The 24,733-nt window shown below is 37.9% G+C and overlaps 1 protein-coding gene across 8 annotated transcripts in view; it reads left to right on the forward strand.

The window, feature by feature from the left end:
* ptprt (protein tyrosine phosphatase receptor type T) overlaps nt 1-24,733 on the forward strand; it is a 310,219-nt gene that overhangs the window by 37,655 nt on the left and 247,831 nt on the right. For all 8 annotated transcript variants that reach the window (XM_026167283.2, XM_080301696.1, XM_080301697.1 and 5 more), the window contains exon 2: nt 9,990-10,115. In XM_026167283.2, the coding sequence (XP_026023068.1) occupies nt 9,990-10,115 (126 nt within the window). The remainder of the gene's footprint in view (nt 1-9,989; nt 10,116-24,733) is intronic.

The raw sequence follows: 24,733 nt of genomic DNA on the forward strand, positions 1-24,733 counted from the left end.
TATAGACTGGGACTGCTGTAACATAAAATGCTTTACAAAAGAAATTCACACATATATATGTAAATTCTAGGATTAAAATACAATTTAATCAATTTAAGATTCTTTTTTCTTATTAAAATAGTAAATATTTGTTGGTTCACAACGTCTGACATGTGCAACTAACTAAACAGAAAACTACATTTCTTTTAACAAATGAATTAGCTTGTTCTGTAAACAATTCCTGTGAAGCTGATTTTGTGGTACACAAGTGAGTGTCAATTTAAAAAAAATGGAAGGATTGTTGACATTTTTTAAAAAGAAATTTACATTTCATACTCTAACTTTAAGGGGAACCAGCGTTTCCCTTCAGAATAAATGTTGGTCAGATGTCAGAGGTGTGTTGAGGCTTGTGGTTGGTACTACTGCCCAGAATCCCTGTATCTGACAACATTCATGTAAGAAAGTGGATGCAGAGAGAGCTTTGGGTGAGTGTCCTGTACTTGGTTACCTTTAGGAAAAAGGGGTTAAAATAGGTTCTTTCATAATACTAACCCTGCATATTGAAAAAAAAAAATCATGCTTATGCTAGTACTTTTAAATTTGATGGCTAGGAGTCCTTTAAAAGTATCAATACATAACTGATTATTGCATCAAGCGGGTGCATCAAAAGAACCATTGAGCATGTCTGTGAAATCGCAGAGGCTTTGACAAAAATAGTCAAACCCTATTCCACACATTTGAGTATTCACAGCACCTATTTTAGCTTGATCTTAAATAGCCTAGACCATTTTTAAACCCAAAACAGAGATACCTTGGTTTTCATTCCATGCCAAAATAAGGTTACCTAGTTTCTACAAACCACCATGGCTCTGTCTCAAATGGGATTAAGAGAATTCAGCTCCTGGGTGACTCAGATGGCCTCCTTTCTAATAAACAGGCCTTGTTAATCTGTTGGGTCAAACCATGTTAAACTGAGAACAGACCTGGCTACTTTGGTTGCCAGTCAAGGGCCAAACAGGGTTAACTCAATTTCCAAGTGTGTATATCCATTTTGTTTGTGCTGTAAACATGTCTCTGTGTGTGTTGTGCTTACTTGACTTGGGTGAGGTTAAAGTGTGTTTTGGGAAGTGGAAGAAAATTACTGCAGCTTCATAAAGAACATAAATCAGACAATTTATGTCTATGTGTGAGACAAATAACTACTTATTTTGGTAACTTCTTGTTATCAGATTTAGATTGCTTGATTCAAACTGTCGTGAAGTGAATGGGTATGGGTGGACAATGCGGATATGGTTGTGGGTATATAAATGTAGTGAATAAAATCTCCTATATGCTCTGATGCTTCCACTTTGACTTTGGAGTTTCCCTTCTGTCCGGTCAAATTCAATACTGACACACAATACATGCAGACGCTGGCTTTTATGTGAGGGCCTTTTTTCATGTGTCATGTGTCGTGTGTGGTCATAAAGCTTGAAGTGTGTGTCTGTGGTTGTGTGTGATAGCCAGTGAAACAGATTGGTGGCGATGTTGCTTTCTGTGTTCTTTCATGCAGAACTTAAGGTTATGAGGCAGGTCTCTTATTGATTCATGTTGCAGACAATTAAAGTCACTATAGGCCCGTCAGGAAAACACTTCCTTTCTCTTAAGACTTTAACACACACGCACACACATGCACATAGACACTGCAAAGAAAGTATGATTGAAAGCAACAACCGTTGATAATCCTCTCACTTATCTGCTTTTCACTAGTTTGCTAAGTCATCTACTCCAGTGGTCCCCAACCCCCCGGCCTCGGACTGGTACCGGTCCGTGAGTCGTTTGGTACCAGGCCGCGAGAGTTGAGGCTCAGGTGTGAAATGTGTGGTTTTCAGGGTTTTTTATCGGTTTTCAGCATTATTTTGTTATCGTTTTTATCGTTAACTTGGTTTTCCTGGGTCTTTTCACGTGTGTTATGAATAAATCGTCTTTTTTTCGGTACCGGTACTAGTTTTATTTTGTTGTATTTATCCGTGACACCTTAAAGGCCGGTCCGTGAAAATATTGTCGGGCATAAACCGGTCCGTGGCGCAAAAAAGGTTGGGGACCGCTGATCTACTCGTTAACTTCTCTCAGTTACTAAATTTATCATTCATCCCTCGTTGCCTACTTCATCATTCACCATTGTTTTACTCACTCAAACATTTGCTTCCTCACTCATGTCCTCACCCTTTCACCAATTCAATTCCTCCCTCTCACATTTGTGTAATATGATACTTAGTTACTCTGTTGCCTGCTTGCTCATTGGCTCACTTGCCCAGCAGCCATTATGCAACTGATGTGCATGTGAGAACGCATATGTCTGAAAAGTTTGATTGGACAGTTAGCGGTGCTTAGTGTGATGTTTGATTGTCTCAGACTGATTCTCCCAATATCATCCAGAATTAATTTGTGAAAACAGCTTCACACACTCATATGTTTACTCCCTCATTTAATTATTTATGGTTACTCAGTTAACATGCTCATACACGTATTTACTTTCCCCTCAATTATTAACTTGCCTGTTTGTAAGTACCTCATTCATTTCCTGACTCTTTTATGCGTTGCTCATGATCTCGATCATTTGCTGTCATTCACTGAGTCTCCTGCTCCCTCAGAGTGGTTTGAGTATTCAATAATTGGCTTAAGCACCTGGCAAGGTACTGCATCTGTGCTATGCAGAGGTTTCCAGATCCATGTTTAAATGCTATTATTATCTGGCGCCAGTGTCAGGAATATGTAGAACAACCAGTCTGTTGGTTACACTTGTTTGTATTTCTGTTGTTGTCAGTCCTTCAGCTTAGCCGCTGCTCCAGAGGAGACAGAAGGTGGAAAATTCACCACAGCACTGCTTGTGCTCATGTTGTTAGCTCAGCTGTCTGTCTCTTTCCAGTTTAAGCCAATTTCCAACCAGTCAGTATTGTAGCTACAGACACTGACATTGCCGTCAGGTTACACGCTGTCGACTTTTTGGAGGACTGCATCCAAGCGCATCTCCGTAGCTCCTATGTTGGCATTAGTTCTACGTAATGCAGACACTAACAAAAATTTCACTGTTTACCTCTTATTTTTTTTGGTCTTTCACTGAACTCAAGAATGCAAAACATGAAAATACCAAAACAATTACATGAAATTCTTTGCATACACCAGTACCTGTTATCATTTGCATGTTACCAGATCATATCTTTAACACCTGCACTCCATCTGTTTTAGGGCTCTATGCTCGTTTCCTTTTCACTTACATTCTGCTCTCATACAAACACTGGAGATCCCTCCTAAAGACCTTTCAGAATCAACTACAACTTGTGACCTTTGGTCTACCAGTATTTTGGTACAAGTTTCAATTTTTTTCTTCTTTACAAATAAATTGGATTTAGCATAGGTTCACTAGGTTCACTGCTTCTTTCACTGGGCTGACTTTCGAACTCCAAGCTTTTCAATTCACAGAGCTACTGTATATAAACATACCAGTATCCTCCGTGTTTTAAATTACTTGACTCCTTTTTAATAAAGTACTTGTAAAAGTAGCACCCGTGTTTATAGTAAACATCCTTTCTCCCTTACCATTCCCTCGTCTCCAGACAAAACCGTTGATGTGACTCGGGCAAAATCCCAAAACGTTTCACTTTGCAACTTTGGCTTTTTTCTTTAAATCAAGTTTTGGTTGCATGAACAGAATTATTTCACCTCTGCCACCACCAAACACTTTGTCTCACACTCACACTTATAAATTGGAACACACACAGACTTCATATCCATCTGTTCCAGTTGTGTGTTACTCTAACAAATCTCTGCCTCCTTTCTCTTATTATCCAAGCGTATTCGGGTGGTAGTAATGGCATTTAGATATCCAGTGAGTTTGTTTGCCTTGGGGTGTGTGTGTGTCTTTGTGTGTGTGTGAAAGGAGACCATGGGAGCAAATAGCATATAATAGCATATGTTTTAAATGACTTAATGGGAATATTTAAAGCTCCTGGCATGTTAGCTGACAGTGGATTTAATTCAAGCTAACTAAGGGATGGGCGTGCGTGAGTAAAGTACACTCACTTTTATTCAGTGAAAGCCTACACATGCAGAGGCATACACACTCATATATTAAGCCATACCTGTGTTTTTCAGACTTTCCTGTTGGATACTTGTATGCCTGGAAATGTGAACTGAGCTCTAAACACACAAAGTACACCAAACTGGAAATATAGGAAAAATAAAAACCATATTAAATATATGTGTGTACAGTTTATACAGTACGTCCTTTGATTTCTTGTTCCTCGGTTATGTTTATGATTCATTTACAGTTTTTAGCTAGATCAAAACTACATTCAGTTTCTGTAGCCACCTCAGGTTACTGTTGAGATTTTAATTTGCATGCAACATCTCCCAGTGATATGGTGTAGAAGTACTGAGAAATGGAAATAATCAAGTTCAGCTTCACATAGTAGTTCATTACTATCCACTTTTGGTTTACTAAATGTTTTGCTCAGCACACAACAACTCACATATGAACACAGAGTAACATGACCTGGGTTTGCTCCAGCACACATACTTGAACATACAGTGATGCTCAGGATCAGTTGATGTTATCTAAGTGAGCAGTAAACAGACTCTTTAGAGTCTGACGCCTCTGGGTGCCCTCCTTTGGTTTGTGGCTTCATGGGTCCTGTCCAACTGCGTTAGCTTTTGCTGACATGAAAGGCTTTAATGGCTGCTATTGGTGCCTCTGGGGAATGAAAATTTCAACATAAGAAAGACAGGGAATTCTGTCTAAATAAGTGTTATCATTAGAAGATATGTTCCTGTGTCCGTAAGTGGATATTTTCAGGGCACCAACTTGCTCTTATGGGGATTTGCTTTGCTATATCCTCATGTTTACGAGCGTTTGTGGATGAAAGCTAGGTTGCTTGCGTAATGACCGTGTGTGTTTGTGTGTGTGTGTGTGTGCATCTATTATGTTGATATAGAGTTGATTTGATCTATGTAATCTAACCAAAAGGCTAAATGAGCTCAAGCAGAGAAATCACTTCTGCATGCATCTTTCCTCAATAACCTACTTCCTTATAAAACATAAATATTCATTAATATTGTTAAGTGACATTGTATCATTTTACAGCATACTTAGACGACACATATTACATTTGGGTAATTACATGCTATCGTGCACTTGTGTTGATAATACATTTTAAATGAATCAGGCCATATTCACTCTTTGATAAATTGTGGCCTAAAAATACAATCCCATTAGAAATAGACTGAAACCTTTGGGGAGGAAGTAATGCTGTAGTTCTGTTACCTGGATTCCATCTCTCAATAGGTTCTAAATTTATGAGTTTCCACAATTTGCTTTTACCTTTTGAAATGTGTTCACACTTGTCTCTTTAAACCTCATTTGTGCAAACCTTTAGCACTGTAATAAAGTAATTATCATTTTGATTATTAAGCTTTGGTGAGACTGTTTTGTTGACAGCCAAAAAAATTACATCTCAACTGCAGTGACAACAATAAGTCCTTGTAATTTCTCTGTTGCCTATTAATTTGTTGACAATAACTGCCGCTGATGAGTTGTAAAAAAAAAAAAAAAAATTAAAGCTTTCATTGGGATATTGGAGTTGTTAAATGCAAAACTGGAATTACTCAACTGAAAAACAAGTTTGCAAAACAGTTTCCAAATTCTGTTGCCAGAAAATCATAGGTTTGACTGCAAGGAGCTGGAGTTGATCTTCTTTTTTTTTTTTTATCTTGGTTAAATATTTTTCGCTGGCTGCCAGCAAGGTATAGCATGCAAATAAATGTGACACCATCCAAAAATGAGAGAACACTTACAAGGGAGGAATTAAGTGGCTAAAGTAAGACTGAGATCATTCTTTGTGGTTAAACCACAGCAGACTGAAAGACAAATGATGCTCTGGCACTGAAGACACCAAACCATCTGCTTAAAGACCAATCAGTCACATCAGCATTTAAAATCAGAAAACTTTGCAATAAAATAGTTTTCTCAGAGTCATTGGCATCGGTAAATTCTGTCACAAGAGGTAGCGATATGCAAAGTTGCAGTTATGAACTTTACGTTACAGTGCTCACCTTTGAGGGACGGTAGACAACATTTTTAAAAGTTGTAATGTTTGCTGGTTCTTTGTTTAGTTATTGTCCAGTTTGTTTGTCTTTATCTGTGCAAAATTTTTCACATCACTCTCCTCGCTGTTTACATTATGTTCAAAGCTGAACAAAGCTGAACTTTTTCTGCAAATTTACTGTCACATTGTGCTCTAGCTTAAAACATCCATCCAGCAGTTAGGAACAATCTCCGGTTTTCTCAGATTTGATGATGATGGGTCACTGTAACTGCTCCATACACAGCCATTGCATGCCCATTTCATAATAATGACATTAATTTAATCTATCAATGGGGAAATTACATTAAAAGTTGGCTATCGTCAGTCCCTGATATCATCATCCATCGGCACAACCCTAGCTACCTGGAAGACTTCGTTGTTTTTCCAAATGCATTTTTTAATTTTTTAATTTTTATTTTTAGGAACAAAATGTCAGTGAAGTAAACAGCACAGCATAGAGAAAGGGAACTATTATGACTCACTAACAAAAATGCATGAGATAAGATATTGAGTAGAGTCTGGGTACAATAAATGATACTGTAATAGCGCTATAATACTGAAAAACCTCTTTGATAGAACAATGACTTTATATCAGCCGCTTTTAAAAGCAGCATGCATCAATACACCAGCATTTACTGGAAACCCACAGGAGGAGTCTTGTGCTTTTACAGATACATTTAGAGAGCTGCAGATTGTTGGGTACATGTAGCTCAGTTTTCAATATGAGCCACCTTTCATGTATAGGCTACACTATTCACGAGAGTGTAAGTGAAACATGAATGCTTTTCCTGTTTCCTGCATTTTATTGTAATTCAGAAAAGTGGTTTATTTAATCGAGATGATGGAAACTAAGTTGTTTTCCATTATGCTATGACATAGAAGTTGACAATTTTAGGGAAACACGTTTGCTGACTAACAGAAAACTACAGAGTGCCAAAGAGCAGAGCAAACCAGTGCTGCCAAATTTAAACAATAAGGGAATCACAAACCCATTTTAAGGGAATTTTGATTAATAATCATATAACAGGCATCACATGGGGTGATTGTTCTCTGTGCATGTGTATCTTTATCTGTGCATGTATGCATAGGCTGCAGTATTATTAATTGATTATATATCCTTATATATCCTATACATTAATGCTAAACTTCATACACAAAGAGATTATGCTTGTTTTGGTGTCACACTAATTCACACGTTACCATATGCACAGACGCAAACAATAATGGCTGATGCATAAAAGCAATGACACATACATGAGCCCATACACGTACCATCCCGCCGCAACACATTCTCACCATCGCATCCACTTTCACACAAGAACACACACACGCCTATGCTTCAGATCACACTCGAGTAGCAGTGTTATGTTTTCATTATGGAAATGCATTTTATGACTGAGAACATGTGATTATGTTTGCGTGCAGAGAGGGGAGGAGTCGTGCTGAATTTCAAAACTAGATCAGGGGCATTGACACACACATACTGAATGTTTGGCTACTGCTGTGAGCCAATTCTCTCTCTCTTTCTCGTGCCCTGATTGTGGTCCTTAAAATTGCAGTTCTGATATTGAATATTGATAGATACCCCACAGCCCCCCTTTGCCTGTTTATCCCTCTGTTCTAATGAGTTCACTTTGATTTCTTTTCATTTCTAATGAGATCACTGAACAACGAGGGGGCGATAAAGGCTAATTATCTCTGTATTGATTAATTTATAACAGTTATTTTCATATCTGTGAGAAAAATAGTGTTTTCCTAGTTTTCACCCTTTGCTGGAGGTTATTTTTTTCAAACGGAATGCAGATGGATGAATTTTTTCCCCATGTTTTTCAAATTCATTTCCCAGTTGATGTAAGGCTTGCTTGAAGAAGCATAATCAAAACCATATCATATATTTTAGACCCTATTCAGAGGGTGTGTATTAAAGATATCAATATATGGATATATGGATATGCAATCTGCTGTGCATTTTAAACCTGTGCATGTTTTATGAGTAAACAATGCTCCAGCTCTCTGTATCCTATATCCTCAATAATAGGATTGTGGAAGTCTCACCTGCCTCATAGCTTGGAACTAGCCTTAATTCTCAACACCAAGTCTGTAGTGACGAGAAAAGGCAGAGCCACAGTCACAAGGTGTGACTCAGCCATTGTTTCTTAGTCTTTTTAAGAAAATGGACACTTGCTTGACACGTCAGCATTATCCACCGACTGTATGTAAAAGATGGATGTAAGATAAGACAAGATAAAACTTTATTAATCCCTCGGGTGGGTTCCTCTGGGAAATTCGGTTATGTAGCATCCAGGTCTGAAAAATGAAGCCAATGCAAAGCCCTTTAAACCTGAATTATTTGCAATTTATAACAGGTGATGATTTGCGGCAATTCCGTGATGATTTGTAACCAAATCATTAGGTTACAATAAAAAGGTAAGAATGCATAGACATCTAAAGGAGAACAGCCTAGCTCACTTGATCTGTAGCCTCAGTAAACACTGTGCAGATGAGTTTATATTGTAGTTTAAGGTCATTTTTTAAATTTAAAACAGTGCAAGCTTTAGGCCAGGTCTACCTACAACATAAACATGCAGTTTCCTAGTCAGATGTCCCCTTATTTGTCATGTCTGGACCAAAATGCTCACTTCAAAGCTAGCTTCAAGATAAGACTTCACAAGCCAGTGGGCGATGTACAGTTTAAGCTCTCATCACAACAGCTATGCTACAACACCACAGAAGGATTTTGCAGTTAAATGCTGCCAATATTCTACAAAGCATCAAAGCCATCTTGATTTGGCCTTGTTGGAATCTAAAAACATGTTTGATGAAGTTTAAACTGGCATTTATTTCCTCGGTGGATGACTGGGACAAAGAGGCAGACAAAAAAAGTAAGCATTAAATGATTTCGTGAATAAAGCAATGACGTTCTCCAATTTCAAATACTTCAAAACAAATTAAAACGGTTGTGTGTCAAAGCATATGTCTAATTAAGGGACTCTGTTGCAGATGTGTGTGTATGCAGTGCTTGAGGCTAAAAGAGAAGGCTAATGCAGTGGAAAATGTGTCTTAGCTGGGCCATGAAATAATGATGAGACACTGTGACTTAATCATGTTGACACACAGAGCTTTCTCTTCATGTGCCCCTCACTCACTCTCTCACTCTCTCTTGCAAAGGCATCCTCTCTCATAAAGTCTGTTTTCTTTCTTTCTCACTCCCCCTGTTCTCTTCACTTCCCTGATAAACTGTGACAGTGTCTGTCTGCACTGGCACTTTCAATTCACGCTGTTAACTTAATTGGTATTATATTGTTAACAGTACCAAGGGAGCTTATAAAGACCGTATTTGTCGTCGCATAAATAGGGAGAAGTTTCAATTATTAAGAATTTCATTAGATCAGACCCTACTGTTAATTCTGTTTATGGTCACCATTAGCTATTACATGATTGTTTTATAACCTCTTTCTACTCTTCAACTATCTCAGTACGAGTTCCCACAATATGGGATTCAAATTGCATTCATTTTAAAGCCTTCTTTGTTAAAGTAATGCAAAAATAATGATTCATCTCATGCCTTTTTTAGTAAACGGATGTAGTGCTGGATCTTACTTTTTTGCATTTGTGACAGTAATTGCTTAAGGCTTGCTGCTTCCTACAGTTGAAAGACTTTTAACTTTGGGCAAATTGACTTGCTACAACTATCAGCTGTTACCAACTCAAGGCTAAAACTGTAACAATTATAACAATTAAAGTTTTTTTGTTTAATTTTGGTCATTTTTTTTCTTACACATTACATTTCCATCTTTGACTATCATTTGCAGTTCTGAGGTTCAACCGCTGCTTCAGTGAATTCATCGTCATGTATAAATGCATGCATCTTTTTCTATTTCTTTGTAGGTGGCTGTACATTTGAGGAGTCATATAGCAGCTGTGGATACAGTGTTTCTCTGGGAACCAATGGTTTTACCTGGGAACAAGTCAACTCCTGGGAAAAGCCCACCATGGATCCTGCCCTACCTACTGGTAAGATTCTACATATGTCTCTCTGTATTGTAGTTCAAGTTTTTGTATGGTGTCTATAATGAGACCCATTATAATTATTGTCATGGTTATGGTTTTGATTTTTGTATCACAACCAAATTAAATTAAATCAAATCCTTTCTAGTCTTGGTCAGTTGTAGTTAACATTAGGTTGATAAAATCAAACATAAAAATCATGTACAATATTACGTGATTTTATAATAGATAAGGAATGATTACCATTTGCTACATTTTTATAACAGGACCGAAAGCATCATGTATGTAGCAGAAAAAATGTACTTTTTCTGGATTATAATTTATTTTCATATTTCTGCATTCATTAGAACAGGAAATGACTCTCTTTTATTTCTGTCTTATTTTGGTAAAGAAACAAAAAAAGTTAGTGTTCCTGTGACGTTTCAGAATTACACAAATGTAGCAATACTTATTTTTGTAAGGAGCCCACTATCAGTCATTTTAAAGGACAGTTTTTCATTTTAAGAATAAATCAATTTCACATATCTCTAACATTAAGTCATTGTTGTATATAGTTAAAAAAAAACAACAACAACAAACAAAAAGATCAATGGTAGATACTTCCAGAATTCTGTAGATGTTGTAGTGGTTTATTACCTGATTAAGTAATTGTTTTTACAGGGATTTGGAGGTCTTGGCTTACCCAGAACTACAGCGTTTAATTGTACAGACATTACTTTTAAAGTTGTAGGATAAACACTTTATTAGTCTCCTATTTGCATATGAATTTGTGGTAATTTTTTTCTCTATATATCTTCATCTCTCCTTCTGTCCTTCTGAGTTGGCAGAGTCAGTAGACATATCGTGACATGACCTCAGCTGGGTCACTTTCTACTTATCAAACGCCAAATGGCAATCAGACTGCATGTCTATCCATCTCGTTCTCTCACACAGTTCTGCCCTTATGCTCTCTTTATCTCGCCCACTGTCTCACTTTCTAACACGCCTGCTTTCCCACATGCTCTTTTTCACACACTCTCTCTTACATTTCTCTGTCTATAACTTGAGTCACCTTCTTCTTGTTGCCAAATTTACTTCTTTGACTGACAAGACTGTTTATCAAAAAATCTATTAGCAATGCAGCATTAAAATTCAAAGCTATTCAAATTATTTTAAATGCCAGTAAGGGCATTATTTTTCTCTTTCAAACCTTAATCCTTAATATGTTAATATCCAAATCAGACTGAAACACATTTTCTGTTCTGGGACTATGTTGTAGAGCTGGAAACTTATGAATCATGGTCTTTTATTGAGAAAATATACAACAGTGACAGAATTTTACTTATATTCACTTTATTCCATGTCACTTTGATGTAGATTCTAATGTTACTGTGGAGAAATAATGCTGTCAGATAGTGAGGATTTGAAATGGAAACCAGGTTTGACAAAGCAGAATATGTTTTTGTGTCCCTGCTAGCCAATAAAAAATAATGACTTACTGTAACAGCGATTAATATTATTACAGGAAAGTACATCCCTCTGTTTTGCTCCTTGCCATTTCCCCTCTGTAATTAATTACTATATAATTATCATATTGTAACCAATGGTCTTATTTCTCTCACCATCATTTATTATCTTATAGTCATGTCAATTATTGCCCCAATATATCATCATCATGTCTCCCTCCAATAATTCTCTGCCTCTGACATGTCAGTTTGGTGCAATAATAGGTCTTTCAGCCACTGCCTCTGCTCACCACAGTAAGATCTTGTACTGAAGACCTGATACGAGTGAATGGGCATGAAGGCTATGCCAGACATCTGGCTCTTAGTATGTATGTCTTATGTCAGTTATCTGTCTCATCTATCCTTGTGGGTGGTGGTTGTCACTGGTGATATCCATCATGGCCTATAAGCCATCCTCATCATAGACTTATCAGCTGCACACTTTGCCCTGATAGCTACAGATCTGATAAGCCAGGACAAGAACAAATTGTCTGTCAAGCTCTTTGTCTGTGTCTCATTTTTTTTCTCATTTTGTTAAGTCTTTTAATGCTTCTGCCCAGATGACTATACTACAATATCAGTATCTTGCTCTTTCAGGGCAAAGCTATCCCTGTTAAACTACTTTTATTAGTGGTAAATGAGACTTCTTAAACATTGGGTAAATATAAAATAGATGAGGTGTATAAATACATCATGTGTCAGGTCTAAAGATGTGGTTTTCGTCAGCTGCTCATCTGCTGTAGATAGTTTTTTTAGGCCTTACATTTTTGTCCTTTTATTGTCTTTCTATTTGGGTTTCCTAAATTTTCTATGGACACACTTCAAACCATTCCACAATACAAGAAGTTTCTTAGCTAATAGCTCTTAGGGTATTTTATATCTGTGAAGATGTGTTAACATTGGTATTTTTCATAGATTCAACTAAAGAGATGGGGACAGATTATGTGTTTGTGCACCAAGCTGCCACAAACAAAGTCTCAAAAGATACCATTTAAAATCTGTGCTCAGATTTTTGTTATTTTTAGACGTAATGCTGGCTCATCACTTGATTTAGGTGCTTTTTTTATGCTTAAACAATTGGTTTAACAAACAAACTACCAACAAAACATTCCTCTGATAAGGGTCAGGTATGATGACTCAACTAAAAATATGTGAACGAGCAGTCAATGTCCAAAGAAAAAAGCCCTCAGGAAGTCTGAAAACCTATTGCTCAAGACCAATTGACAAGATAGCAAAATGGAAACAAAATGTAAAAAAATGAGGGGTTGCTCAAAACCTTTGCACATTAATGTTCACACTTTAAAAATATCACTGTTTCCAAGCATTTGTCAAGTGTAGGTCTGTGAAGATCTTTTTTTCTTTACATTTGTTAATCACCTGTGGTTATACTTCAGTTAAACATGGATGGACGATTACTTTATGTTGAAATATCTGTATCATCTTTTAGGATTGTCCTAAAAAAATATCATCAAACTTGACATCATATTGAACTACATCTGTAAGAGTAATATCAGATCTAAAAGCGTGTGAAGGAGATGCTACTAAAACATCTTCACATGAATTTCATCAGTAGGTTATTAGATCAAAGCAGGCTATAGCTGGGATGTTAGTTGCAGGCCCTGATGCAACATAAAACTATTACAGCAACACACTTACATGTTCTGAAGTATTTTTGTAATCTCCATTGAGCAGTGGCAATAGATCTGACTGTGAAAAAAAACATGAAAGGAAAATGGACAATAAAAGTGAAAAAAAAGTCATAAGGATATTACCGCTGTGTTTTATTTAGCCCAGAAAAAAGCTGAAAACTCCACCAACTACAGGGCTGTGTCAAGGCAAGTGCATTCTGTGTGCCGGGTCTCTTTGCAATGAGTCAGTAGTGTCAATAATTTAGTCTGAAATGTTGAAAAAAAAGGTTGGTTTCACTGAGCTAAGATATGAAAAAAGACGTTCTTAAAACTATCAAATGTTTTTAAGAATATTTGAATTAACCTCGAACCGCATTTAACCATTTAAACCTCAAAAATAAGCTTAAATGTTTAAAATATTGTAAACCTACAAATGTGTATCTACTGTACATTCACAAAGGTGAGTGTCTAATGTGTTAGATGTTTTCTGCCAGTTTGGGGACAGCATGTAGCCTGCATGAATGCAGAAGCAAACAGCAAACCCTTGCTTTTGTCTCTTCTCCTCCATTATCAACGAAGTCATACATATAAGTCATATAATCCTCTTTCTCGCCTCACCTCCATAATATTGATGTGACTGATATGGTTGTCATAGAGCATAACCCACACTTGACAGTTTGTAGATATGACAAGATTGGATTGGCACCATCGCTCTCTCCATTTCTCTGTCTCCACCGCCATTTAGACATCTTTGTCATATAGTCCATAACCCTGACAGCTCATAGATCTCGTGGTAAGGCACGATTTGAATCAGCGCTTTAACGTCTTCTTTCATCATCTGTACTGACTTGGTGATGATATAATCCACACCTCTGACAACTTAGAGATGTGACGAGATTAGATGGCATGACTGTTTTTCCATCCCTGATAACATATACAAAGACCCAATGATCTAATCCTGAGAGTTCATGAAGTAAATGGTACAATGTATATGACATGTTTATGTATATCACTACAAAACAAAATCGATCCTACAAATATCAAAAACATACTCAGATTCCAGTCTTTGATTTTTTTCTGTACTTTGCACCTTTTATTTTTGATGACTCTTTAGAAGCATAAAACTCATTCATTTATTTACTATTATGCTATTTAATGTTTATTTGCTTGACTTATTGTTTTATTTAGATGGAAGTTTTGGCCAGTAGACTACACTTTGGAAGTATTAGTTGAGCTCTGGCTAGCATTTTTCATAATAATAATAATAATAATAATACATATAGGATAATAATTTTTTAAAAATGCCATTGCAGCAATTCTTTTTTCATTGTCCAAGTTTTGCAAACCTGCAAATCGCCGAAGGAAAACGTTTTTTTTCTGCTTTTTTTCTGTACCCGCTGCCTAGCTCCCCACTCACACTCATATCTCATACCTCTTATTACCTTCAAACCCTAGGCTCAGCGAGACAAACTTACACAAGCAGCAAACATCAAACATCAAAGCAAGTCAATGTTTTCAGCACCCGTCAACACGGCCACAATCTGAAATGTGAAAAATGATCAGAGGGAGAGCATGAAGGGGGGAGTTAAAGTAAGGAAGTGGAAGAGTAAAGATACGGAGACAGAAAAATACAACAAAAGGTGAGCGATTATAGATGGTGGGCAGCAATGTATTGATAAATAAAGACAGAGAAAAATTACCACCTTCATTATCAACATATACAAACCTAATAAAAAAAAATGTAAATTTATTCCTGCGTTATTGTATGTGTGAAGAAACAAAAATACATAAATCCAGATGGCAGCATTTCATTCATATAGATAGTAGGAAAAGTTAAATGTGGCAAAATGACTGAAATAATAAAACTAAAATGGAAATCAAGTGATTTTGGAGAGTGAGGATGGAGTGAATGTGAGGTAACGATTGACAGGAGGCTCAAAAGAACTCCACATAATGATGCAAAAACACACAAAAGAGAGTGATGAGGGCAGACAGGCATCTAGAAAAATATATGACAGTGACAGAAAGTAAAGGAAACCAAAAGAAAAATGACACAAAGAGTTGAGACTTCCTTAATGACTCTTACTCCACTGAGTCTTACTTTACTTACTGACTTATCTGCACGAAAAGGCAAATTGGGGAGCATGGAGAACTTTCAGTAGGTTACCATAAAACCACCTATTGTTTTAATTTGGACCTTTCTGTGCTGTAAAATAGTGTGAAGTAGACTTGACATATTTCTTACTGTCAGACACACAGAAACAAGAGATTTAAGGGGCCGAGGGGTTCAGGTGGAAATGGAAAGAGACTTAATTCTGTCACAGAGGAGGACCATTCAAAGAAGAATATATCCTTTGCTCTTGTTTTCTCTTTGAGTCTCTGTTCAGCACTTACAGAAACCCTCAGCCAGTGTGTGTGTGTTACACTTTTACAGTTGTCATGCATCTGGTATGTCTCATGTGTTTATGGCTGATATTGTCTCTGAAACCTTTATTTCTTAACTCTGGAAAGAGACAGTGTTCATAATAGCACCCAATTGGCTGTTGTTGTTGTGTTTGTGTGTGCTCTGTGTTTTTGAACCCAGATAACAACAGAAACATGTTCATTAATGATTTCAGCATTGACAGACAATGTCTTTCTAGCCTTTCTGTGAATGAGACAAAGTAGATGAAGATTTAATGAGCCCTGAAGGGAAATTGGGTTGTTGTTGCAGCTGAAATACAGATACGAATATTAAAGCAAGTGCAAGATAATACAGAGGGATTAAAAGAGAACAGAGCACGATTAGCATTATCAGAAAGATAAAAAATCTCTTCAAGACAGGTGTACAGTTAATAAGTATGAAACAGTATGTGGGCTTACTCTACACGGTGTTGAAGGTCCATAGAAAAAAAATAGTATGTCATAATAATATAATGAAGTTGCAACATGGAAAAAACAGGATAGTCACCTGTGAAAATCTGGATAGTTAACTCTAACAGTTACTATTATAGTTTCATATATGCTATATAAATATTGTTAGGGGTGTTGGATACTGGTTGCATGTACAGGAATGTTTGTTGTGCAATTGAACAAGGTTTACCAATGTTTATGGTTGTTTAGCATGGTCTTACAAGACCTATACCACCTGTGATGCGCACCTAACTAACCAGTCATAAACACTTGGAATACACTGGCTAATGGTTAGTTAATTAAATTTTCCTGCAAGTTCCTGTTATGTTATAACGCCATGATTTTTCAGTTCTAGTGCAATATGTGTACCTGCACCCAAGCAAATAAAAAACCTGTATTGGACAGACTCACACAGTTGCACAGTTCTGAAGGCTAAATAGATGCAGTCAATCATTCCAGCTAATTAAACCTCTGCTCTGGTTGAAGCACAGCTACCCCGTTAATTATATCACCAAAAATAGTCTGACCAGTTGCAGCAAACAAAGATGTACAGTATGTTGTCCAGACATCTGCAGCTCGAGGGAGATGTCAGTCAATATATACACGCCCCCACAGTCCTGAGAAGTGGTCTAATCAGGCACAAGTGAAAACACCTGTGTGGGGCAACCCATGCTGCACGACGACTATAAATGACAGCAAGCTGCAAGATTGAAATTGTATTTTCCAACTATATTATAGAGTCAAAAATGGCCAACATTGCCAAAAATCAACTTCATCCACATGCCAGCAAAGTGATCGTAGTCATTTGACGTGAGCTACCCGTTCTATTTTCTGCATGCAAGTGTTTGACTTTCACATAGCCCAGTCTTTACTAAGTCTTTTATGTTTTTGGTTTTACACACTGCTAATTTTCTATCCTTTGGCGCTTTACAGGGTTCCAAAAAGTTTGACAGCCAAATGAAATATGCTGCCTTTTTTATTCCTTCTTGAGGGTTTAGGTGATTTTAACAAAGGCTATCCAGAGTTTTGCTAACAGTGCCAGAGGTTTGTGCGAGTGTTTGAATGGGTGCCTTTTTGCTGGTGTACCCTGTCATTTGCAGCGTTGATGTTTGCAGTGACTGTCAATCCAGGGCCCAACCCGTGTTTCACAAAGCTTACAGCTCTGCCTGTCTTTGCTCTTTCTTTTCTTCTTTCTTTTTTCTTCCTCTATTCCTGGACCTTCTTTCTCTGCAATGCATTCATTCCTCCTGAGGCGTCTTTGTCCTAAATGTGGCTCTCGGTTTCTCTCAATCGTTTTTCTTTTTTTTTACAATTTGACAGCTTGACAGAAAAGTATGTTTGAACTGTCTCAAACTGTATTTTGACATGCGTGTGTATTTTAATCCTGCCGTGTCTGTCCTCTTGTCAGCGCTGCCTCTTATTTTGTTCTAAGAGCATCTGAAAACAAATGGGTGCTAATCAGAGAGTGCCTCACCACTCAGTAGTGACAAAAACTGAACACGCACACACACAAACACACACACATACACGTATTTAGTTAAAAACTAAAACAAGTACAGTCCACAAACAAAGACACTCACATGGTATAGTGTGCTTGAGTAAAGTAATGAGAGCATAAAACTGTGTGTGTGCGTGCACAGGCAGGCAAGGGAGTGTTTTTCAAGTGGCTGCTGATGGGTACAGAGGTTAAATATACCGTGAGCTTTTTTAGCCGCTAGTGGTGATTCGAGGGTCCTTGTTGGAGCCAGCTTGATTGCATTTCTGATTTGTGGGTGGGAAGGAAGAAGCAAAGTAGAGCTGAGAAAAGGACAGATGGCGCAAAAGCGACACAAGCAAACTGACAGACACTGCGCAAAGCCCCCAATTTTTTCTGTTACCTGAGAAAAAGCTGTTGCCACTGTTCATTTGCTTTGAACTTTAGTATAAAGAAGACAAACACCCAACTGGCACCTCTAGAATTACATGGACAGTTAGGTTTAAACAGTTGTTATATAGGTGAACCACTTTGTCCCATGTCATTTTAACTGCTACACAGAATTTTACATCAAACAGACTCTTGTTGTGGAAATAAAAGGGCTGCTAAAGGATTAATTTAAGAATTAATTCAATTCAATTGAATTTTATTTATATAGCGCCAAATCACAACAACAGTCGCCTCAAGGCGCTTTATGTTGTACAGTAGATCGTACAATGATAGATACAGAGAACAACCCAACAATCATATGACCCCCTATGAGCAAGCACTTTGGCGACAGTGGGAAGGAAAAACTCCCTTTTAACAGGAAGAAGCCTCCGGCAGAACCAGGCTCAGGGAGGGGCGGGGCCATCTGCTGCGACTGGTTGGGGTGAGAGAAGGAAGACAGGATAAAAGACATGCTGTGGAAGAGAGACAGAGATTAATAACAGATATGATTCAATGCAGAGAGGTCTATTAACACATAGTGAGTGAGAAAGGTGACTGGAAAGGAAAATCTCAATGGATCATGGGAATCCCTGGCAGCCTATGTCTATTGCAGCATAACTAAGGGAGGATTCAGGGTCGCCTGGTCCAGCCCTAACTATATGCTTTTGCAAAAAGGAAAGTTTTAAGCCTAATCTTGAAAGTAGAGATAGTGTCTGTCTCCCGAATCCAAACTGGAAGCTGGTTCCACAGAAGAGGGGCCTGAAAACTCAGTTGCCTCCCATTCTACTTTTAAAGACTCTAGGAACAACGAGTAAGCCTGCAGTGTGAGAGCGAAGTGCTCTAATAGGGTGATATGGTACTACAAGGCCATTAAGATAAGATGGGGCCTGATTATTTAAGACCTTGTATGTGAGGAATTATATACAATTATTACAGATGGCAGCAAGTGGGTAGTGTGATTGTGTTACATTATTTTCTAGTGTTATTGATTGTTATTGTTACTAAACAGCTGAATTCCCTTACAGTCATGATTGTTGTACTCGCAACAAGATCAGAAAAGTACTCGTGTGTTACATTCAGATAATGTTTTATTCACTACACAGTCATGGCAGGCCACACATAAATGTCCACACATAAATCTGGATGACAAATGTTCCAATTAGTGACTAACAACAAATTAAAATATTTTATTAAAAAGCAACTGCCCTAAGCAAAGAAAGCTTCAAATCGACATACATAATGTTGCCCACGTACAGCACTTGCTTCTGTGAGTGGAAAATAAATTAGATGAGAAAACAAATCAATATAAAGGAATTTTATTCACCGTTAATTTGATTGCAATGAAGTCTGACCTTGTAAATAATATTATATGTAATGATCTATGGGTTATGCACAGCTAACATATACATACACTTTCCCGGGTCAGAAACACACTCAAACACATCAGGGCAGCAAAACAAGAGGAGAGTGTAGCAGAAGTTTACACTCACAAGTCACTTTGTTAGGTACACCTTTTCCTCAGCTGGTTAGTTAACCAATCACAAGGTATCAACTCAATGCATTTAGCCATGAAGACATGGTCACGTCGACCTGCTGAAGTTCAAACTGAGCCTGAGAATGGGGATGAACGGTTTTTAAAGTAACTTTAAACGTAGCATGGTTGTTGGTGCCCTGTGGACTGGTCTGAGTAGTTCTGAATCTACTAACACTTTCATGCACAACCATCTTTATTTTTGACCATAGCAATGAGTTCACTGTACACCAAAGACTTCCAGAATTAAATTCAGTATGCACTTTGGGAACTGAAGATTTGTATCAAGGATGTTTAGCTTCCTAATGTGCAGCAACTGCTTGACGCTTTCATGTCAACATGGAAACAAATTTCTAGAAACTGGCTGAATTTTTGCCACAAAGAATGAAAGCAATAAGGAAGGCAAATTGGGGCGCAACTGAGTACTAGCAATGTACTTAATAAAGAGTTTATACATTCTCATATTTTTGGATAAGAAACAGGAATGTGACTGTCATTAAAAGTGATTATTTACATCTGATTCTGGCAGTCATTATATTCCTTAAGTCATCTAAAAAAAAAGAAAACTATGGAAGATAATTGCCCATTTTATAGCACAAGATTTGGTCTCCACCTTCAGATTTAGACCTTCAGCATAACCAGTGTGATCACATAACTAAAAGGAACACCTTTTTATAAAACTACGCTCTTCGGCAAGCTTTTTTCCTGGCTAAATACAGAGAAATAAAAAAAGTCTCCTTCACTTTAAAATGAGCAAGGGAATCGTGGCTTCCAGTGAAATGTCGCTCTGAGAGCTTTTTGGAGCTGTTGGTATCTTTCTGAGTAAAGCCATTAAAGCAGTGGTGTATATTCACAGAGAGCATGGAAGATGAAGATAGATGGATTATCTGACTGGTAAAATCCCTTTGTAACCCAGAGCAGATAGAGCAGTCGGTGACAGACATTGAACCATGAGATAAGAGAATAAGATGAAGGGAAGGAGAAGGATTGGATGATGAGTGAGCAATAGGGAGACCAACAGAGGGTACTAAATGAAAATCTGTCTGAACTGATATTACCTATACATAAGAAAAAACAGAACCAATAATAATCATAATAATATGTAAATTCATATGTAATTTATGTCATGATTCATAAGAATTGCACTTTGAAGCAAACTCAAACACAAACGCAGTTCACCGATTGACTTACAGGAAACAGCTGCCACAATTGCTCAGACTGTCAATAAACTTTGAAGCAGTCTCCAGCAATAATATTTATGAATCTCTCTGAATGGAAGACAGAGGGAAAGTGGGCAGGCAGGTGAGGGAGGTCAACAGCTCTCTAGAGCCCGAAGTGCTGAACGTGAAGATGACCAACTGTGCGAAATCTGAAAGTGGAGAAGAAAATGTGATGAGCACAAGAGGCGTTCACTCGGAAATAATCAAGAGAAAGTCTAACTAGTTGTCCATGAGACAGCCAAAGATTCGAACCCAACACGGTGGTTTTATGGGCTGGATGATGAGGTGAGAATAAATAGGTGCCGCTGCCAATCCCATGCCAGCTGTAGCAACACGCCCGAGGAAATCCCCCAAGGTGAGGGAATGCCAGCCATGAGAGAGGGCGCGAGGTAGAATGTGAAAGATGGTGAAGCCAGGCCAGGACCCCCAGGTGCCGTGCCAATTCTGTGTTTTATTACTCTTCACTTTCTGTGTTGAGAAAGTCTAATAGTTCTTTGCTCTTTCTTTCCAGTGGTTTACTATTGACCTCATTGGCACTTTCTTTGACCCTTTCCCAAACTTATACTTCCCACTAACCTTTCACTATGGAGAGTCAGTGCTCATGCAATCACACTACAGCAAAGGGCAAGTAAACAGTGACCCAGCCTTACAGCGAAATGAAAGTATCAAGATGTCCATAGAAACTTCTCAAACTACCTCTGCAGTTCAATCCACTCCTCAACTGTCCTTCTGTAGCCTTGGCATTTTACACACACAGATAAGCTGAGAGTGTATTCACCTACAGTGACTGAACCTCTGTCTTACTTTTCCTTTAGGCAAGTTTGAGTGTTTGTGATTACTTCTTTACACCCTTATTGCTCCTGAAAGAAAACACAATTGGCTTCTTCTCTTTTATTCAGACTTTATAAGCACTATGTTTGCCCTTTCTCTGGTTCTAGAATGAGATCCCTGGGAAGATAGAAATAATAATTTTTGTTTGCAGTCCATTCACGCTGGGGTGTCAGAGAATCTTGTCCATCATCTGTTCAAGTGATAGTCACTGCTTCAACAGTCACACATGACCTTTGCTGTTTTTCATTTCTTGCTTTGACTATCTGTCTTTTCAATACACACTTAAACACACTCATTCTGCAACACAATATGCATTTTCTGTATATATATTTTCCAAAGAAACCCAGTAAACAGCAGATTCAGTAACAAACACACTCACACACACATGCACTATTTATCAGGGGGAGCAATAAATGCCCATTTTTAAGACCAAGCCACCATATAAAAGCCTTGGATCACAGAAGTAATGAGTCCCTGTAGGCCAGTGATAACTCTGTGTTTATATGTGAGTGTGTGGGGGTGACTGTGTGTGGAAGGGGTAGCGAGAGAGAGTGGGGCAGACTGAATGGGACAAACACTAAAAGAAAGGCAATAATGTCTAAAAATGACAGACAAGGAAGGAAAAGAAGGTGATAACCAGAAGGAGAGAGAGAGAGGGGGGGAGAACACAAAGCACAAAGACATCATCGATGGCCTCTGTTTCATTTTCCATCTCTGCCAGCTCCATCTAATCTGAGCCCCTGATGTGTTTCTTCATTTGCAGTTAGTGGTTAAATTATATACCCTACACCCAGCTGTGGGCTCTATATTACTGTGCATGTGAGTCAAATGTGCCTTTCAGCACACTGATAGTGTGTGTTTGCGTGTGCCTACCTGTGTGTGTGTGTGTGTGTGTGTGTGTGTGTGTGTGTGTGTGTGTGTGTCTTTACAAGGCAGCACTCATGTGGGGTTATAAAAATATCCATAATATTCGCTGAGTGATTTTCTCCTTTAGGCGAATGAAGAGGAAATAAGCTCTTATAGGGAAATAGGTGTACATGTCCCATGCAGTGTACATAGAGAGAAAATTATTATCTCTCTTTGAACCTCATTTTTGTCCTCAGTAGTCGTGGAGTCTGAAAAAAACCCTGAACCAACTCCAGCCAACTGTAACTTCACGGCAGCAACCCCAATACACCTCCTGATGGTACAACAACTTCATCTGGAGCAGAAGTTGCCGGATGGCACTATTTCCCGCTTTGTTGCTAAAGTGTTAAAAGTAAAATATGCCCACTGTAATGCAAGTACTTTTTGTTCTGTCCATCATTTTTGCTTATATCCATCAATATATTTTCTTTGCTTTAATAAATTCTTTGCATGGTCTGATCATTGTATTGAAAGTCACTGTTTGCCAGATATTGCTACTATGAGAATAGAGTCTTTTTCTACCACGTCCTAGATCCTCAGAGGTGCTTACTGTTTAAAAAACAAATTAAAACAGACGCTTGACATAATAATTAATAAAACATATCACAAGTGTTTTCTAGAGTTATTCAGCTCAAAGTGAATTTGTGCCACCTGCACTCTGTATTTTGTAGAAAGAAGCAATTGATGATAGTACAAATTATGCTTACTGTATGCATAGGCCATGTTATGCTATGAGAGGAAGAGAGAGAGCATAACAGGAACACAACAAACTTGAGAAATACCAAGGGCTCAGTGGAGAGCTCGAGAAGATGTGGAGGGTGAAGGTAACGGTGGTCCCAGTGTAATCGGAGCACTAAGTGCGGAACAACATTGGAGATCTCTGTCCAGAAGAGCGCAGTCCTAGCAACAGTTAAGATACTGCACAGGACCCTCAAGCTCCCAGGCCTCTGGTAGAGGACCTGAGCTTGAAAGGGCTGCCCCTCTATGAGCTTGGTTTCTTCCTGTAGAGAGATTTTCCTTCCCACTGTCGCCAAGTGCTCACCCATAGGAGGTCGTTTGATTGTTAGGGTTTCATTTGTATTATTATTGGGTCTATACCTTAAAATATAAAGTACCTTGAGGCAACTGCTGTTGTGATTTGGTGCAAAATAAATAAAACCAAATTGAACTGAGTTTACTGTTCATTCAGACAACTGTTTTTTTCTACTCTGCCTTCTTCTCCAGTTCACCCGTCTTTCCAGTGTGTCATTTGTGCAATTGCTTTTGTAAAAGTCTTAGAAACAAATCAAAGATGAAACCAAGCCACATTTGTGATGGTTGTAGAAAAGATCTAAATGATTACAGGAGTTTTTACTTGAAGTATGCATTTGTTTTTGAAAAGCTGCTGTGGTAGATAAACAAGTATGGCTATTTTTCTTCTCATCAGTTTCAAAGAAATTGGATCTGGCCTAAACAACACTGTGCTATGTAACACTGCATTTCAATAATGAAATATGCAGTTCTGTTTATTCAGGTATTCCGGGCTGTATTTTGCAGACTGTGTTCATTCTCTGAACTTTAATGATGCATTTCAATAACACGGTCTTCAAACATGCAATAGATTTTTTTTAAACTCTTGTCAACAGCTGAATTGCAGAATGCATTGATTATGAGAGACAACTGGTGCATGAAATTCTTGTCAATAATTCAAATGTAACCACATCAATTACAGTACAAGTGTGTTCTCTGCAGTCAAATACTTTGAGACGGTTTAAGTTTCTTAAGGTCGTTTTCTTGTCAATTTCATGCACACTAAAAGCTTCAGAAATAATTATACATATGTGACAAACACAGACTGACTCATGTGCATTTGGACACATATGTGAGTACAAGCAAACATTTAAGCAGGAAAGTGTGAAAGTGACACTTATTCACATTGAATTGCAGGAACAATCTCACATATACGTGCAAATGCAATGTTGTTTTTTATTGACATATGTGGGGCAGTGGCAGTAAATATGGCATGAATAAATCATGTGACATTAATAATGTCACAACCTTGTTGTTGACATGATGGGTTTTAAATTCTACCTACCTACAGAAAATAACCTGACCATAATAACTACAGTCAGAACTACTACTTACCTGATCATTTTAGTGATCATTTGTCTAACCCTTTTTCCAGATTTTGCATATGTTGCTAATGTTTTTGTTAAAACCCAACACTGATTTCCTTCATCAGTGACCTTT

The sequence above is a fragment of the Astatotilapia calliptera genome, chromosome 5, assembly GCF_964374335.1.
Source record: "Astatotilapia calliptera chromosome 5, fAstCal68.1, whole genome shotgun sequence".
In the NCBI taxonomy this organism is placed as follows: domain Eukaryota; kingdom Metazoa; phylum Chordata; class Actinopteri; order Cichliformes; family Cichlidae; genus Astatotilapia; species Astatotilapia calliptera.